The following is a 17,800-nucleotide window of genomic DNA, read 5'->3' as shown; positions in this document are numbered from 1 at the left end:
GCGGCCGAGGCGCCCATTGCTGCTGCCCGCTGGTGTGGGCGCGCGCTGCTCGGAACGCCATCCTTGCCGGTGGGGGTTGCGCGTCGGTGGCCTGCGCCACACTGGCACCGAACCCGAACAGAACTTCAGAAGTACCCCGCGAATTACCTCACTCCGTCCAGGTCACGCCTCCTTTGCGCCGCCTCATCAGAGCAGCCAGAGCCCAGCTTACACCAAGCTCCCCCCCGGTTCATGGTCCGTGATTTCTCGAATTTTTGCTCCGGCTATCCCAGCCCGGAGATAATGAAGGGGCATGTCACCTGGCACTCGAGAAGAGGTATTCATGATTTGAAAGCTCCCGCCAGCTGAGATGACGCGCTCGAGTGGATATTGACGAGTTATTGCGCTTCGTTTGTTTGATGAACCTGCGTCGTCCGATACGAGAGTTCGGCTGAAAAGCCATGAAAGCTTAAAAAGAAGCAAGAAGCAGGAAAGAAAACAACAATTGATGCCCATTCTCCTTCCTCCCGGAACACTTTCCATCCGCCAAGCCCAACGGGATTAATAAGATTAACAAGACGTGCCTAGTGTGACTAGGAGAAAAGCAAAGCAAAGCTCACGGCACATAGCAACCGACGAGGATAAGAACTTTAGAAGAGGCGCAGGCCTCTCGGCGGCTCTCATCCTCACCTATCGCGGCACGACCCCACTAAATCGTTAATTACGTGGAGGTGTGGGTGCACGCAGCTACCGTGGACGAGGAAGGATCCCCAAGAAACCGTATCCGTAATACCTACCTGACCTACGGATACCTAATCGCAATCCCAGGCACACGCTTTCACCTTTTCGTGTCTCTCTTTCTTTCCCTCTCTTCACCTCCATTCCTCGACACCTTTTCCACTCCTTCTTCCTCTTCGACCGAATCTTGAGGGAACAACATCCGACTCAATCGTAATTCCTCTCTCTCGACCCCTCGGTACACCGTCAGCATGGGCCTCCACAACCCGCTCCCGTCGTCTATGGCGTGTAAGTCCACCCATTATTTTCTGGCTGGTGCCGGTGATCCCGCTGCACCATCGCACCCGTCATCCTGTTCAGTCGCAACAGATGAGCTGACCAGACCATAACAGCGGAATGCAAAAAGTGCGGCAAGATCCTGACGTCGTTTATCGACCCTCGTCAAGCCTTCAGCCCCGACAAGATTATTCCTCCCTCCGTCCTCGCCAACGCGAAGGTGAGCCATATTTCCCACCCCGCGATCTGCCATCCCCCGCCTGCCTTGGCGCATTCGGTGCCCAGAGGCCTCCCACCGCCCACGACAACACCCGATACGATATTAACAGACAATTCGTGTAATTAGGGTCTTGCGATTCTCACCGTCCTCAAGGCCGGTTTCCTCGGTTCCGGTCGCTTCGGTAGCGGTCTCGTCGTCTCGCGACTTCCTGACGGATCATGGAGTGCGCCAAGCGCTATCGGTACGGCAGGTGCGGGATTTGGTGGACAGATTGGTTTTGAGTTGACCGACTTCGTCTTTATTCTCAACGATGCGAGCGCCGTCAAGACCTTCGCGCAGGCTGGTTCGCTTACGCTTGGTGGAAACGTTTCCATCGCCGCTGGTCCTGTGGGCCGCAACGCCGAGGCCGCCGGCGCCGCTTCCCTGAAGAGTGTTGCCGGCATCTTCTCCTACTCCAAGACCAAGGGTCTTTTCGCTGGTGTTTCGCTGGAGGGTTCCGTTATTATCGAGCGCCGCGACGCCAACGAGAAGCTGTACGGCACCCGCTACACCGCCGCCCAGATCTTGACCGGCAGCGTTCGCTCCCCACCCCAGGCCGCGCCCCTGATGAACATCCTCAACTCCCGCGCCTTCAATGCCGGCCGCACTGGTCAGGCCAACGATTCCATGTACAACGACATTCCCGTTTACGACCAGGGCCAGGGTCAGGATGATTGGAACGGCAACAACAGCCGAGAGTTTGGAAACAACAACCGCAGCAGCGTTTTCGGTGGTGGAGATAGTGGCGCCAGCGAGTTTGGAGGACCCAAGAGATCCAGCACATGGCAGGACGACGTCTATGATAGGCCTGCTGGAGGTGGTTTTGGTGGAGTTTCGCGTTCGAACACTGGAGTCTCACGCTCCAACACATTTGCCTCAAGAGGCAATGACGACTACGTCTACAGAGACAACCCATCGCCCAGCTACGGCCTCAACGACCAGAAGACGGGTCCTCCTGGTAGACCGGCTGCTCCCAAGCCGAACTTCACTGGCAAGGCGGCCATGCTCAAGAAGAACGAGGCTGTTGCGCTTTTCACATTCGATGCCGACCAGCCTGGTGATCTGGGATTTAAGAAGGGCGACGTTATCACGGTGCTGAAGAAGACCGAGAGCGAGACCGACTGGTGGTATGTGAAAGGGCATTCTTTGTTTTACGGGTGTAAGCTGACATTCACGACAGGACCGGCATGATTGGAACGAGACACGGCATCTTCCCCAGCAACTACGTGAAGATGCGTGAGTAAGCTGAATCGACGGCTCGAACGCGAACCTTGTGCAAACCCGAATACCCAAATGCTTTCCATTCAAAGCATGATCGAACCAAAATGCATACCTGATGCAGGTACACAGGGGATAGTGGAGGAGAACAAACGTCACCACAAAGATCCTACTGCTTATTCATGATACTCCGGATGGTCCTTCCCCATCCTGCTTTCCAACGACGTCCTTAATGATAACGACCAAACCTCGTTTTAACAAGTCCTGGCGTTTGGATCAAGGAGGCGCGGAAAGATATTTCTTCTTGTTTAGTTACCTCACAGCATAAACGTCCATCATAGGCCATAGGCTTCAGGAAAACGAAAAGAACATCTCGTCTTATGACATACTTCATCGCACCATTTGTATCCCCGCGTGAGAAATCGTTTAGGTGATGAAGCAGTGGCACAGACGGGGTCTATGGCACAGGCCACATGCGGCCCGGACCGGCTTTGGTTGTGCCTCAAGATTCGGTGCCCTTGGGAGAACCTTCCCCGTCATGGTGCTGTGAAATGAGCCGAGGCTGATCCCCCCCTTTTCCAAATGTATCAAAACAACACAGATCAACAGGTGGGTATCAGAGCCATGATGTCAGGAAAGATCGACGCTTGCCGCTTGCCGACGGGTACGAAGCAGGGGCAACTTGTTTCAGTGGTCCTTGGGACGATCTGGGGAAAGCTTGTCGATGCGGGTTGAAACGTTGTTTCTGGAGCTGGTTTTTGCTGAGTCAGGAAACGTCCAGGAGTGCAACTTCACCTCAAGACGATAATAGGATTGGCTGTAGACGGAATTGTGCCCAATCTCCTCTTGAAGTGTGTAGCAGCCTGGTGATAACTGAGGCACAGTCTGCCGCGTTGGGTCATTAGTAAAATCTGTTGGCCTAGGAAACATACCTTCCGAAGGTCACTTGACCAAGTGGTTTCAATCCTGCCCTGCTTGTGTCCTCGTCCAGGGGTACTGTTCTCGGGAAGACGCGCTTTATATTGACAGTGTCCGTTAGCTTTGACAGTTGCGGATACCTTATCTTAAACATGTAACTAAACAAGCGCCCAGTGGTCCAATTTGCCCGATGCTACTAATAGGATACGACTCCTCAAACTAAAGCATTACGTCTGAGAAGATGATCCGAAAGCCTACGCGGTATATGGTCTGCAATCGATACATATATGGCTTGTCGTAGCACTACATAAGCCCGGAACCTTTCCAGCAATGTGTCATTTTTGAGATCGCTTCTTCAATCTGATTTGCGCGCATAGACGATGCCATTCCAGGTATCAAAAGCTGCCTTGCTGTTAGTGATTACAATGACCGCAAGCGGCATTCTGATGACTCACCATGTTCATTCGTCATCCTCTCTGCCAGGTGAGGTACCTGGCTCGAGGACACCAAGGGAGTCGCCGATAGGGGCCGGGTGTTCACATTGCGAGGAGTGGTACGAGTTCCTAGACCGATCCAGTGCATACGTTGAAGGGGGGGATGACCCAGTGGTGCCGCCGGTTGTGAAAACGGGTGTAGCTCCTAGTCCGCTAGTGGATCGGGAGTGGCCGGCGGTGGTCCGGATAGTAAGGTCCGCATCGGCGACTGGTCGACCCACCCGACGGCCGGTACGTCCGTCACTGATTGCACTGTGGACCGCGGCGATGGTATCGATACCAATGATTCGTGTCGATGCTGACAGAGGCACCTCACCTATCTCAGGCGGAAGCGCAGGCACGTCTCCGTTTGTTTCGAGCTGCTCCCTCTCGGGAACAATGTCGTTAGAGGCCGAATGCGCCCTAGCTTCAGCCATCTTCCTCGAAAGATTCTTGCCGAGGAAGATCTCAACCTCCTGCCAGCCGTATTCCGGGCCAAGCACGGCAACATTGACGTCGACTTCCGGCACGTTAGCCTCGGATACTCGAACTGTGAAGGAGGCGAAGTCTTTGAGCATCATGATACCGAAGGGTGTGTGGAAGAGGCGCCTGTTATGGGTAGGGGACAGAGGCAGCTTGCGGAGTCCAAGGGTAGCTACGGTGCTGGTACTAGCATAAGAGTAGTCGAGACCAGTACTAGCCGCAAGGACCGTCTCAAACACGCCTTGTTCATTCTTTGCTTCCATATTGATGGTCTGCTGGGGAGTCAAGGACTCCAGGTCCAGCATTTGGAGCAAGTGCGACCCTCGCATGCTAATAGACCCAGACCTTGCGGGGATGCTTCCATTTCGGTTAGGTGGTGGTTGGCCTGCCGGGGTTGATGGCGGGCCATGATGACCCTCGTTCAGCTGCTCGTTGTAACTCATAATGGCAATGTTGTTATCCAAGTCTTGTTTCCACACACGATTCAATGAGTGTTCGGTTGTTGCTCGAGGTTCGTGTCTTTGCCCGGGATTTCGGTCAGGCGCGTCTTGGAGTCGCGAGATTTGGGAGTCCAAGCTGGGTGAAAGTCAGAGATCAAGATGCTTTCACGCTGGTGATATCCTACGTACCTAAAAGTATGTGTTTGATATTATTAATAAAATTGTCTTGTTGAAATGAGGTTGTACACAAATGGTGTCTCAAAGGAGCGAATCGAAGCGAAGATTATCAGGTATGGACCAGCAATAAGACCAAGCTCTTAGGAAAGTCGAACTACTTAGGTGGTACACTCTTGATATCGGCAGCCTCCGATAGATATTGAGAGAGCTATAAGCTCGAAGCAATTCCGTTGAACATGATGCGAACCATGAGGATGGCGAACCACCAGCAAGGCGAGCCGCTAGGAAGGCGACCGCAAGGATAGGTTCCAGGCAGTCGTCACGATGGCTAGTGATGTGAGGCTGTCACAGATGGCTGCCAATACACACAGGCAAATGAGGGGTGATGTCTTCAAGGGTCAGGGTATCTTAATGACCAGACACCGGTTCGTTCACACGAATGAACCGCAGCTCTGAATGCAATGCACCGGCTGGAATGGAATTTCCTCGGGCTGTGCATGAGCGATTGTAATTTCGACACCGCTCTATGCAAGGTCTCGGTGAAAGACAGGGTTCACACCGATTCAAGCCGGAGCCCGCAGGATGAAGTGCAATTTTGGTGTGACGACACACGGAGCCATGGTTGGTGTTGCCCACGACAACGCACATCTTGAAGAGGACTACAGAATCGATCCATTCACGTAGCAACACAAGGCGGATTGACGGGCGCAATTGATGTCATCCAAATCCCGTGCCTTGATTCGCGCGCTCTGAGCCTTACCCCTCAACATGCACGCCGAAATGCGTGCCCCGTTTGATAGAAGTACCGCACCTACGGGGGTAAGAATATCCTACCCTCGTCTTTGTGACGCCTCAGACGTCGTTCCGAATCACTACATGCTTCGGCTCGAGAAGGCTTTAATGGGTCATAAGTTGTCGCGGAGGCCGGATGATATCCGGTGCTCGGCTGTAATGACCCTGATGGGTTACGGAGTACATGTCGGATGATGGCTACAGCCCTGAAAAAACTTGGGGGCCATCTCTGTGCCATGATGTGAATGCGAACGGTGTTATGTGCAAAAGATGCATGATATTGATAATGAACTCAATCCTCGGCTTGTGTTGTTTACCTCTGAGGCCCATTATCTCCCCAAAGTCAACTACTAGAGCGTCGAGATATCCGTGAGAACTGGAGAAGCTCCTTGTTTCTATCATTCAAGCCATCTAGAGATCAATTGAATATCTACCCACAGCCCTTGCTCACTGAACGTCTTACTTCGCATCCGCCACCAAACTGTAAGTATCAAGATCCGATCACATCCAGTCAACAGCTTGTTAAGTAAGCGTGTGATGTAGACGGATCACCTCGAATTTTCGCCATCAAGTCCATCGGCACTCAGACTAATGGACCATAGGCTTGGACCTCAGTCAGTCAACGACACACAGTCAAGGGCGTCTAAGTCCGATAGCCACCTACCACGGAATGGCACTTGGCAGTCTGGAACGTCTGGGACGTCCAGAACATCTTCCCAACGCAATGAGTGCTCTTCTCCAGTATCGTTTCCTGGGACAGAACCGACAATTTTGGGAAGTGTCGAATCCCTGGTTCCTGTAGCTGCACGTTCACAGCCTTCCAAAAAGGTATCATTGCCAACATGGCCATCGTCTCCAACAACACTCGGCGCCGGGGATCCAGTAGAACAGCAAAGCAGACCGGCAACTGGAACCGACAAGGCCGAAACCATGATCAGTCCTAGCCAGGAAGACTTCGAGATGGACCCTGGTCATGCCTTCTGGAGCTGGTCTGTCGAGAGTGAGAATTGGTACCATGTCGACAAACACACAGGATCGGTGCTGTGGGCACCACGCGAATTGGACTAGTGTTGGCTCATTTCATGTCGTTTCTTTGATGGAGATTTGAGTCCTCATGTCCTAGCGATGAAGACAATACTGTGTCTCGGTTCCTGTTCCTCTTTTTGGTTTCAGAGACTAGTCATGGAGTACCAGGGGAACCACTGCCACAGATTTCAGCTCCACAGATTGAAAGACTAGTCATCTCTCAAATGTCTCCTGATTAAGGAGCTTTCGCAAACGTGACTGTCGATGTTACCCCTGTATCATGATTGGGAGTCTATTGGGGCATCGTGCACGAGGTAGTCAGATACTACAGCCGGTGATCTACAAGATCTCCTCAGCACTTTTGTGGCTTCGTCAGACAGCCCGGCCATAAGACGTTCATGCGTTGTAACATAGGGGCATTTGGATGGATGAGAACTCATTGCCAACGCGTCGCGATGTCATGAAATCGTGGTGTGGTTAAGGTCAGCCATCGAGGCAATAGCGACGTCAATGGAGGCAAATTACGATGGAATACATCATTGCATAAGATGAATGGCTCTCGAGAGAAAATGAGAGCGTTGAAAGAGCAGGCAAAATCAAGCATTCTATCATGGAGTGAGTCTCGAGCGAAGAAGCATGTATCTAATTAAAAAGATTGTAAGCCGAAAGAAGTCACCATGAACATTACGCCCCCGTTGTGCCTCTGTTCGGGTTAGGTCCCAGTTATTCCCCGAGGTGTGTCTAATCAAGAGAACGCCCGGTTTTAAGTACAAATGTCGCGAAACAAACGCTAGTTCTTATGCGTATCTCTAAGTTGATATTCCCAAGTAAGCATGCCCCTGGCGATTCTAATCCAGCTCTACTGGACAATATATCACTGATTTGGTGTCTTCATCCTGATGAGCCCACTGTTGTATGGCCTCGTCCCACCTCCAGAAATTGTGGGCGGGGTCTTCTTGAAAATCTTTGAAAGAGTCACTGGCTTCCCAACTAAAGCCATCGGGTGAGACCATTTCAAGATCTTCTGCCTCATCACTTCCGTCGCATGGCTGCGATTGACTAGGTTGAGCTTTCTGATCGAGCACAAGGGTTTCCAATCTCATGAGAAGCTGAGTGTCGTCAATCGGATGGCTCGAAGGCCTATTCTTAGAGAAGACCGGGTATGGTCTAGGCAACTGAGTTTGTTGACAGGAGTGAGTAACTAATGGGCTTGCGCCCAGCTGGCAGTCGTAGTCCCTTTGCGAGAGAGACGAAGAGCTGAGATCAGTCTTGCTCTCAGTGCCCGAAAATGTTAGGGAACAGACTTGGTCTTGGGACAAGACACTCTCTTCGGACCCTGACAGCTTGGGTTTGGGGACCCGGTAGGCTTTCCATTGAATCATAGACTCAGGAGGGGTTGGAGGATTCCTTGGTGATTGGGAATGCTTGTGGGCCCCAGTCGTGGAGTGTTTGTGGGTTCCAGTCGGGGGCGAAGGAGGTGGTTGTCCATATTGCGCCTGAGGAGGGCTGATCGGGCGATGAGAGTCGAATGTCAGAAGTTCGACGTCTGCCGCATAATGATACATAGTGATGATCGTTCAGCGTTGATGAGTTATTGAAGAATGGATAAAGAATGAACTAAACATTGGCAGTAGATAGTAGACGATGGAGCTGCCTTGAAGTAGGATGTGTAGGCAAGGAGGCCATTGGTGGAAGGGATGAGGTTGTTGAGATGTTGCTGGACCTCATCGACTTTATGTTGAGAATAAACAGATGAGGAAAATGAAGCTTTAAACGCGGCTGATTTACTCGGCTAGAGTTCTGGGCGCGTAAACGTAGTTTCGGTGAAAGTGAGTGAGGCTGGCATGCAAATGACTTCACGCCTCGGAGACCCCGTGAAAGATGAGTCGTCGCAACCGGCCGATGAGTTACTGGGGACCGGCGGGAGCTGGAAACACGCGGCTGAATACAACGGTAAGTCTGACTCGGCCTGTAGGATCACCATTCCAGGGCGGGCAATTGTAATTGTAATTGGTATAACTATAGCGGGAGGGGTATGACTAGAATTCCACTTGCTAAAGCACTCAAGGACGGGACACTATCAGGTATTTGCATCTACCATTGGGGGGTTGCAGATGACCCCTGCACATGCATATTGCACCGATATCTGGCCTTCAAGTACCTAAGTACAAGGTCAGACATGAATATCTGAAAAGGAGGGCCCAATATGCAACCGCCCGTCTCAGCACATTATTGGGCATCAGCGACTTCCTTCGTACCAGCTACCCGTCCAATACGAGTGAACTTGAGGAGTGCTCCGGGCCCGACGCCGTTTCTGATGCCACAGCGGGCATAGTCCAGACTATTGGAGCATTTCTGGACTGTGAGCTCACGTGCTTTGAGAAGTCCAAGGGCTTGTAATGTAGCCATTGATATTGTACGGATACAGCCTGCTTTGAGGATAGCTTAACCGAGCTAATGTACGACCAGCTTCTCGCCCGGAATCTTTCCCGGCCTCTCATTATCACGCACACCGAACCATCTGCATGTAATAACTGTATGAGCTCAGGGTGTATAGGAATAGCCGTCAAGCGTGTCCCATGAGGAACGCCTTGGGGGCTGGGCAAGGCGACCAAGGCACTATCACGTCGACAGCCTCACTGGACGCCGATGCTTCCGCTTGTTATGGAGCGTCGAATGTGTCTCGTTTTGCAGTTCTATCAATTACATTTCCTGTTGTAAATCCAAAACTCCAATTCCCTCGGGGTGGCGGAGTTTCTTCTCCATGGCCGCTTGGTTGCGTCTTCTCGGCCTGATATTATCGTATACTCTTCCCTGCCCTTCACTGCGGTTTCGTTCTGATCTTACCTTTGACCTCATCTCTCTGTCCATTCACTCGAGGACCCTAAGTATATGAACCCGATCCTGCAGAGCCATCTACTACTGGGATTGCCACGCTTCGCAACACCCACCTCGTCCCGATTTCGCAAAGGACCAGGCTGAGGGGTCGGGAGCTGACAACCTGGTCGGGCCCATTAGTACTTCTTCTACTTCAGCAGATAACTCAAAACACGTCGTTGCGCTGCCACATAGATTACTGTAAGCATCGTTCCTAACTTTAGGAAGACATTTTTTTCCGTAGCTGTAGAAAGACAGCCTAACATGCTCATATAGGAGACTTTCAGTGCAAGTCGAACAGTACCAGAGTTCTACAGCCCCCTACAACATCACAGCCACAGAGGTCTACCATGAGAGGATTGATGAGGACAAACGGGCTCTGGGAGCAACGCAATGCCAATAGAAGACGTCCGTTGACCCCGAATGCCTCGGAAATACAGGTCCCGGTGACGGACGGAGCTCTTGACTTGCCGCAGCCTTCTGCTCTAGGGGCACGACATCAAAACGTCTCCGCCGTTTATCAGAACTCCCCAAGGCAAAACTTGAATTCTTCTCACAGTCAGCGTATCCATCAGAAACCCATTCAAAGACTGCACAAGCGGGCTCCCAAGACGGTCAAATATGAAAAGACACCAGATCTGGATGGCTTAAATCGACCGTTGAGGTCTAAGCGCCACGAGCCCCTCTCCGCTTCACCATCAACTTCGATGCCTTTGAGCTCCCAACACGACGAAGTTGATCCACGAGTACGTTGGATTCAGGATCCAAGGACGGCTAAACTTCTCAACCTGTTCGCATTGTCTATTCGGCCGACCGCCAATTGCATAGGTATCGGTCCCCTGGTCACCCAATTCGATTCCAGCTGCCCGATTTCTCTGCTCTCCAAGGCTGTAGCACTGAGTTTCGGGTTACGGCCAATACCCTGGCGCCCCGGAGGTCATCTCAATGTCATCACCAAGTTCGGCATCTTTCAACCGAAAGAATACACTACCGGTATTGTCCAAGCCTGTGGGCTAGTTGACGGAGATCTCGGCAAATGCAATGTCGCTCTCGTGGATGACGAGGAATTGAGGCCCTGGGGGTTTCAGTTCCTGGCCGCGGAGAAGATAGTCGACAAACTTTTGGAGAAGGACTCTCTTCTCAGCCAAGAACGTGCCCGTATCGACCTTGGGTTTCATAGAACTTCTCCGAAGCAATCTTCTGCAGTGCCTCAGACGCAGGCCCAAAGTAAGTGCTTACGATATCCTGTAAAGAGACCAAGAGCTAACCCGAAAGCTGTAGGTGCGAACAGCAATGATCGCTACATCAGCGGCCATCTTCAGCCTGCTACGCTTGACCAGGCCTCAAGCTTCTCGACAAGTTATACGGCCGGCGGCAACCCATCTGGGTTTTCAACGAATGATGCTGGGCCAATTTCGACCCCCAGAACATCCTTTGATGACATGAGGCTTATCCGCGGCTCCATGAGCGATGTGCGAACCGTCAACGGTTCCCAAAGTCTCTGTGACCAAAGTCAAACCCACTCTCACGATGGTGGTCGTCAAACCGGGCCTTTCGGCGCCAACTCAAGCAGCTTTAAGCACAACTATCATGGTCAAGAAGCGAGCAACTCGTCCGATGCCGCTCAGATGAGCCTGACAATAGGAAACGGGACGATGTTTGGGGCCTCTAGCGCGACGAACGGGGCAGGAAATGTCAAATCACCGGTGCTTGCTCGACACGCTGCTTCGATGCAGACTCCTTTCGGGCCCGAACTAGAACGCTATGAGGGGATGTTCATGGGTTCAGCTTCGGGCTATTGTAGCCCAGATGGGTCCTCGTATCAGGCTCAAGTGGCGATTGTCCAAAACAAGGAGATCGCTTCAATGTCTTGGCAAAACACAGAGCCTGGGGTTCAGTCAGACGAACCAGGACTTTTGCCTGCTATTCAGGTCACTTCGTCACCCGCAGACGATTGCAACAGTATCGATCCCCAGGTCTTGTTTGAGCCTGACATGGGCATAGACCCGTCCTTCTTCTCGTTTTGAGGTGGGTCACGAAGAGCCCCGACTGAGGGCATAAATACGTTAGCTGTCGGCAACTGAGGCCGACGGCATCTTTGGCTTGCTAGGCTTCATTGCCCAAGTTCAATGCTATCTACGGGTGGTACATCACCTTATCGCCAATTCTGCAGGATTGCAGAGTCAGGGCTACAAGTTCGTGTACGAAGAGTTGGAGACGAGTGTCTGTCTTGTAACAGTGAGTTTGGGGGAGTACAGTACCCTGTATGGATGATGCTCTGTCTAGCAATGTTGGGAAGGCATTTGTCTCTATTAAATATTACGTGTTGACGATTATATATCCTGGATCCTTTTTCCTTTGATTTCCTTTTATTATATTAGAAATGGTGTTTTTCTCTTTAGTCGCTAGGGTTAAGTTAGTTAATATTATAGTGCTTTATCAAAGAATTTATTTTAAGATATTACTTGTGTTTTATAATATATAATTATTTTTATATTAATTTATTTTATTAAATAATATAATAACTAAGAAATTATAAAACTTATTATATTTTATTTCATAAAGTTTTATATAAGAGTGATCTTATTATTATTTAATAATTATTTTTATATTTATATATAAGGGGTCCCTTTAGGGTCCGGCCCGCCTCATTAGGGGCTAACTTCGCCCTACGAGCAAGCTAGTTTATAAGGGTTAATATTAAGTTTTTATTGCGTATATTACTTAATAAACTTTATAACTGATAATAGCCGGCCGTAGTAGCTATTAATACTAATATAGCTTAAACTATTATTAACGACGTAATATATTAATTGCTTTTTAAATAGCTAAATACTACCCTTTACTTTCTTTTCTTATTTTATTTAATAATAGCCTCTCATTAATATTCTTATTTAATACGCTCGCTTATATTCTTTTTAAGCTCTTAATTATATTATTAAGTCTAGGCTTATTTATATTACTATATTATATTAAAAGGGCGCTAATAAGGGCGATACTTATTATAATATATTTATCCGTTTTTTATAAATTAATATTATAGAGGTGGTATTTATTAAGACAGTCTCTTTATAGCTTAGGGTTATTTAGTATAATAGCTATAAAATCGAATTTTTAGTTATTAAAAAAGCCCTAGGGGTCGACGAGTTATTAGCGTTTTAGTATTTTAATAAAATAAGTTTAAGTAAGTAGACGATTTAATAGCAATAGTAATAGCGATAGTAATAGTAATAGCAGTAGTAATAAATAGTAAGGGAAATAGCGTTTTTAATTTTAATAAAAGAAATAAGGTAATAAATATATAGTATGTATGTGTGAGTTAAAGTAGGTTAGTATTATTATTAATAATAGTAACGAGGGTATTTTAATATTATTATTATAAGCTATTATTACCTAGAAAGGTAGCGAATTTAGTTAAGTATAAGGGCTTATAAAGTAGCTGTACTTAATATTACTATTAATTTATAATTATAAACTTTATAAGAGGAAAATTAAAAAAGTAAAAGAAAATTATAAAAATAGTTTAATAAGATAATAAGAGTATTTATTAATACTATATATTAATATTATATAACCGATATTAAAACCGCCTAAGTAGCTAGTAAAAGTAGAATATAAAATAAATATATAAGGGTATTTTTTAAAAATATTAAACTAGGTTTTTATGTTATTTTATAAAGCTTAATTTTATATTAATAAATACTTAATATTAAAAAAAGTTAATTAAATTAAAATATAAAAGGAAAGTATTTTAGAGAGTTATTTAATTAGAGTATTTGATTTAAGTATTTAATTTGAGAGTGTTTAATTTGAGTGTTTAATTTAAGTATTTAATTTGAGTGTTTGATTTAAGTGTTTGATTTAAGTGTTTGATTTGAGTGTTTGATTTGAGTGTTTGATTTGAGTATTTGATTTAAGTGTTTAATTTAAGTATTTAATTTGAGTGTTTGATTTGAGTGTTTGATTTGAGTATTTGATTTGAGTATTTGATTTGAGTATATAGTTTGAGAATATAATTTGAGTATATAATTTAAGTGTTTGATTTGAGTGTTTGATTTGAGAGTGTTTAATTTAAGAGTATTTAATTTGAGAGTGTTTAGTTTAAGAGTGTTTAATACGAGAATGTTTAATTTAAGTATTTAATTTAAGTATTTAATTTAAGTATTTAATTTGAGTATTTAATCTAAGTGTTTAATTTAAGTATTTAATTTAAGTATTTAATTTGAGTATTTAATTCGAGAGTATTTGATTTAAGTGTTTAATACGAGAGTATTTAGTTTAAGTATTTAATTCAGTATTTAATTCGAAAGTATTTAATTAGAGTATTTAATTTAAGTATTTAATATAAGTATTACGGCTAGCTAGTCGTAGTAAGTATGTTAGTAAAAGTTAAGGCTACGAATACTAAATAAATAGTATCGTAATCGTAGATAGCTTCTCTAAAGCTATATTTATAAATCATAAAGTAAGTAAGGCTTCGGTAATTAATTATAGTCTTATTAAAAGGGTTCTTAGTAAAAATAGCTAAAAGCGATCGTAAAATCTAATACTAAGTTAATTACTAAAAAAATTATAGGAAGTTTATTCTCGAGCCCGGCTCGAGTTTATACTATATATAAGTCTTATTCCTAAATATATCCTTTATAATACTATTATTTATAATTACTTAGCCGTTTACTAAATAGTCGTCCGTCCTACTTATATACAATTACCTATCCTATTTTTTTACGGGTATCCGTTCTTTATTTTATTATATAATTATAGTTACGTAACTTATTTATAGTTTTTCCGTCCCGAGAGGAGTTACCCTAAGTTCGTACTTCTATATATATAGTATAATAGCCGCCGTAGGTCTTATAGGGTAGGCCCTAGCTTTATTATACGTATTAAGTCGTAATATTAGCTCCTTTTTTTAAAAATCTAATCTCCTAGGCTTATAAATAAGTTATTCGTTCTTAGGTTAGGGAATCGTTAAGTCTATTTTTATTAAAAATATGCTAATACGATATTAAGTCGAATCGAAAAGTTAAAATCTTAAATAACTACTTTTTATTATTAATTACTATATATTATTCGTTTTTCTAACGAAGGTATAAAAATAATACCTTATTTAAATTATTATTCGCGTAATATTTAGTATTTAGTTCTTTTAATTTTAAAGTTTATAATATATATTATTAACTAGGTATATTATATAATATTTTTATTAACGCTATTTATATTTATAAGTATTTATTATTTTTTATATTTTTAGTTAATAGCGTAGTTAATTACTTAGTAATAAAATCTAATTAATTAGATCGTAAAGAATAAGTAGAGGAGTTACGCTTTTAAGAGAGGGTTATAAAGTTATAAAAGAAAGCTAATACTTATTAGAAAGCTTAGGTAAAGTTAAATAAGTTATTATTTAAATTAGAACGTCTTTATATTTAGAAGCGGATAGTTTTTAAAAAGAGCCGTATTATATTAAATAAGTTCTCTAAGGATATTAAAAAGGCTTTATTAGCGGCCCGTAAAGTATAGGCTAATAATATTTTTAGAGTTATTAACTAGGACGTTATAATAGCTAGGAGTTCTAAGTTCGATTTTAATTTTAGTACTTTTTAAAAAGTTATTAAGAATTTTAGAGGTTCGTAATAGGTTTTTATATATTTTTTTTGTATTTATAGTTTTTCTATTTAATTAGGAATTTTTATATTTCGTTCTTAATTCTATGGTTAATAATTTGTTTAACTTTATATTTTAGTTTATTAAGTTTTATAATAATATAATTTTTATATATAAACCCTTAGGTACTGGTTCGAGAAGTAAAATATAAAAGACTAGATAATACTTTATTATATCTAGGAGTCTTAACTTATAGTTAATGTTTAAGACTTTTAAATAATTTTAAAAAGTCTAAGTTTTTATAATTTAATTTATTGCTTAGTTTTTTTTTAATATTATAGTAAAAGAGGTAGGTACTATCTCCTTTTTTAAGGTTAGTTCTTTAATCTTTAATTTATTTACGTTTTTTTATACGTTAGTATATAAACTCGAGGTTTAAAAACGCTTTTTTAGATTTCTTTAAGTTTTACTATGCTTATTACTACTTTAATAGCTTATAGTCCTTATTATGCTTCTTTATATACTATTAACTAGTATTTATAGTTTAAGTAGAACGGGGATTCTCTTATATTTTTACTAATCGTATTATTATATACGAATTAGGCTATTAGTAATAATATGACCTAGTTATTCTAATCGTAGTTTATATAATAATAGAGGTATATTTCGAGGATCTAGTTAATTTTTTATTTAATTATTAGTTTATGGGTAGAAAAAAGTTAATAGTTTATAATCTATACTAAGTTGTGAGATTAGGGATCTTTAGAACTTTAAAATAAATAGAGGGCCTCTATTAGAGATAATTTCCTTAAGTATACCGTAGTTAGTAATAACGATTTTAAAAAATATATATACTAACTCTTTTACGCTACTAGCTTTTTTATAGGGTATAAAATAAGCGAACTTAATAAGTCGATTAACTATAACTAAGATATTATCGTATTTTATATCTATAAGTAGTTCTTTAGACTTAGGTAGTTTAATAATAAAGTCTTATAAAATTAATTACTATACTTCTGTAAGTAGTTATAATAGCTATAGCTCGCTATAAAGTTTATATAGGCTATTTGTTACGGCCAGCTAGTCGTAGTGAGTATGTTAGCAGAAGTTGAGGCTGCGATAACTAAGTAAACAGTGTCGTAGTCGTGGATAGCTTCCCTGAAGCTATGTCTGTAAATCGTAAGGTGGGTAAGGCTTCGGTGATCAATCGTAGTCTTGTCAGAAGGGGTTCTCAGTGAAGATAGCTGAAAGCGATCGTAAGATCTGATACTAAGTTGATTGCTGAAGAAGCGGAAGTCTGTCCTTGCCCGGCTCAAGTCACACTATATACAAGTCTCGTTCCTGAACATATTCTTTGTCCGTATGTTTACCCAACGGTTCCCGTGTTCTGAACATACGGGTTCCGTATCGTGAAAGGACGGACCCCGTATCTCGAACGTACGGAGTTCCTTATCTCTTATCGTCACGTGACTTGTCCCATAGTTCTTCCGTCCCGAGAGGAGTCGCCCTGAGTTCGTGTTCCCGCATATATGGTGGTAGCCGCCGTAGGTCCTGTGGGGCAGGCCCTGGCCTTGTCATGCGTGTTGGGTCGTAACATCAGCTCCTCCTCTCAAAGGTCTAGTCCTCTAGGCCTATAAGTAGGTCCCTTGTTCCCAGGTTGGGGAATCATCAAGCTTGCCTTTCTAGCGCAATGTGCTGACACGATGTCAGGTCGTGTTGAAAAACGTTCTTTGAAAAACACTATCTCGAAACTTCGGTCGGCTTGTGACGACGTGTTTGATCGTTTTGGTTCTAGCGACGTTATGCCCTGCACTCGGTGTTTTCGCGCCAAACGTCCATGTCGGATGGCTGATGGCGCCAAAACGTGCCAAGGCTGCAAAAACCTGAAGCGTTCTTGCGATGGTCTCGTTGTGGCATCGAGTCGTTCGTGCTTCCGCCGTTGTTCCGGTTTCTTAGGCTGACTATTTCGTAGTGCAACGGCTGAGTGACCAGCGTCAAGAATGGGAAGAGAAGGAGGAGCAGGCTAGCGACGCCTTGCTCGATCTTCATGAAAAACTGGCTCGGATACAGTCAGAGGTTGCTGAGGCAGCGGGCCGTCTTGCTCGTATCCGGGCGATCCGAAAGAAAGTGAAGGAGAGGCATGTGAAACTTTTGCTCGTGGTATGCAGGAGTTGGAAGAAGAGGATGGTGTTCTTCCTGCGCTGGATGCTCACGAGCGGTGGGTCGAGCGATCTCCAGGCTGCTGGCGTTTCTAATGATGCCGACTGGCCTTCTTTCGGGATTGGCGACGAGTTCGCGTCCCTGGGGCCGTTGGTGTCGTCTTCTGGTAATCCTCGAGAAGCTGTCGAGAGTTCTGGAGGTTCGTGACGGGTTCCCATGTGTTTTCCTCGTGTCCGTAGTTTTTCCATTTGATTAAGAATTTTGTTTCGTTCCTGACTCTATGGTCGATGATTTTTCGACTTCGTATTCTGGTTCATTGGGTTCCACGATGATGCAATCTTCTGTGTGTGAGCCCTTAGGTGCTGGTTCGAGAAGTG

General features: G+C 44.6%; 2 protein-coding genes across 2 annotated transcripts; one reads left to right on the top strand and one right to left on the bottom strand.

Moving 5' to 3' along the window:
• The first annotated feature begins 293 nt into the window (after positions 1-293).
• On the top strand, positions 294-2,869 carry HER10_EVM0013193 (SH3 domain-containing protein). Its single transcript, XM_035482557.1, has 4 exons — positions 294-1,005; positions 1,110-1,213; positions 1,340-2,379; positions 2,433-2,869. Exons 1-4 carry the CDS (start codon positions 969-971, stop codon positions 2,494-2,496), a joined length of 1,245 nt encoding a protein of 414 aa, XP_035330301.1. The 5' UTR covers positions 294-968; the 3' UTR covers positions 2,497-2,869.
• Positions 2,870-3,556: 687 nt separating this feature from the next.
• HER10_EVM0009899 (uncharacterized protein) lies at positions 3,557-4,673 on the bottom strand (the record flags this gene model as incomplete). The annotated part of the gene is made up of 1 exon (XM_035479371.1): positions 3,557-4,673. One exon carries the CDS (start codon positions 4,671-4,673, stop codon positions 3,849-3,851), a length of 825 nt encoding a protein of 274 aa, XP_035329914.1. The 3' UTR covers positions 3,557-3,848.
• Between the last annotated feature and the right edge of the window lie 13,127 nt (positions 4,674-17,800).

The sequence above is a fragment of the Colletotrichum scovillei genome (assembly GCF_011075155.1).
Source record: "Colletotrichum scovillei strain TJNH1 chromosome Unknown Contig00009, whole genome shotgun sequence".
Taxonomy (NCBI): domain Eukaryota; kingdom Fungi; phylum Ascomycota; class Sordariomycetes; order Glomerellales; family Glomerellaceae; genus Colletotrichum; species Colletotrichum scovillei.
Note: the sequence above shows the minus strand (reverse complement) of the source record. Positions and strands in the feature narration are given on the sequence as shown.

Excerpts from the sequence above, each read along its gene's own strand:
- HER10_EVM0013193 (XM_035482557.1), top strand. The coding sequence starts at position 969 with ATGGGCCTCCACAACCCGCTCCCGTCGTCTATGGCGT. Across the intron at positions 1,006-1,109 it reads GCTCCCGTCGTCTATGGCGT|CGGAATGCAAAAAGTGCGGC; the intron begins GTAAGTCCACCC and ends AGACCATAACAG. Across the intron at positions 1,214-1,339 it reads CCGTCCTCGCCAACGCGAAG|GGTCTTGCGATTCTCACCGT; the intron begins GTGAGCCATATT and ends TCGTGTAATTAG.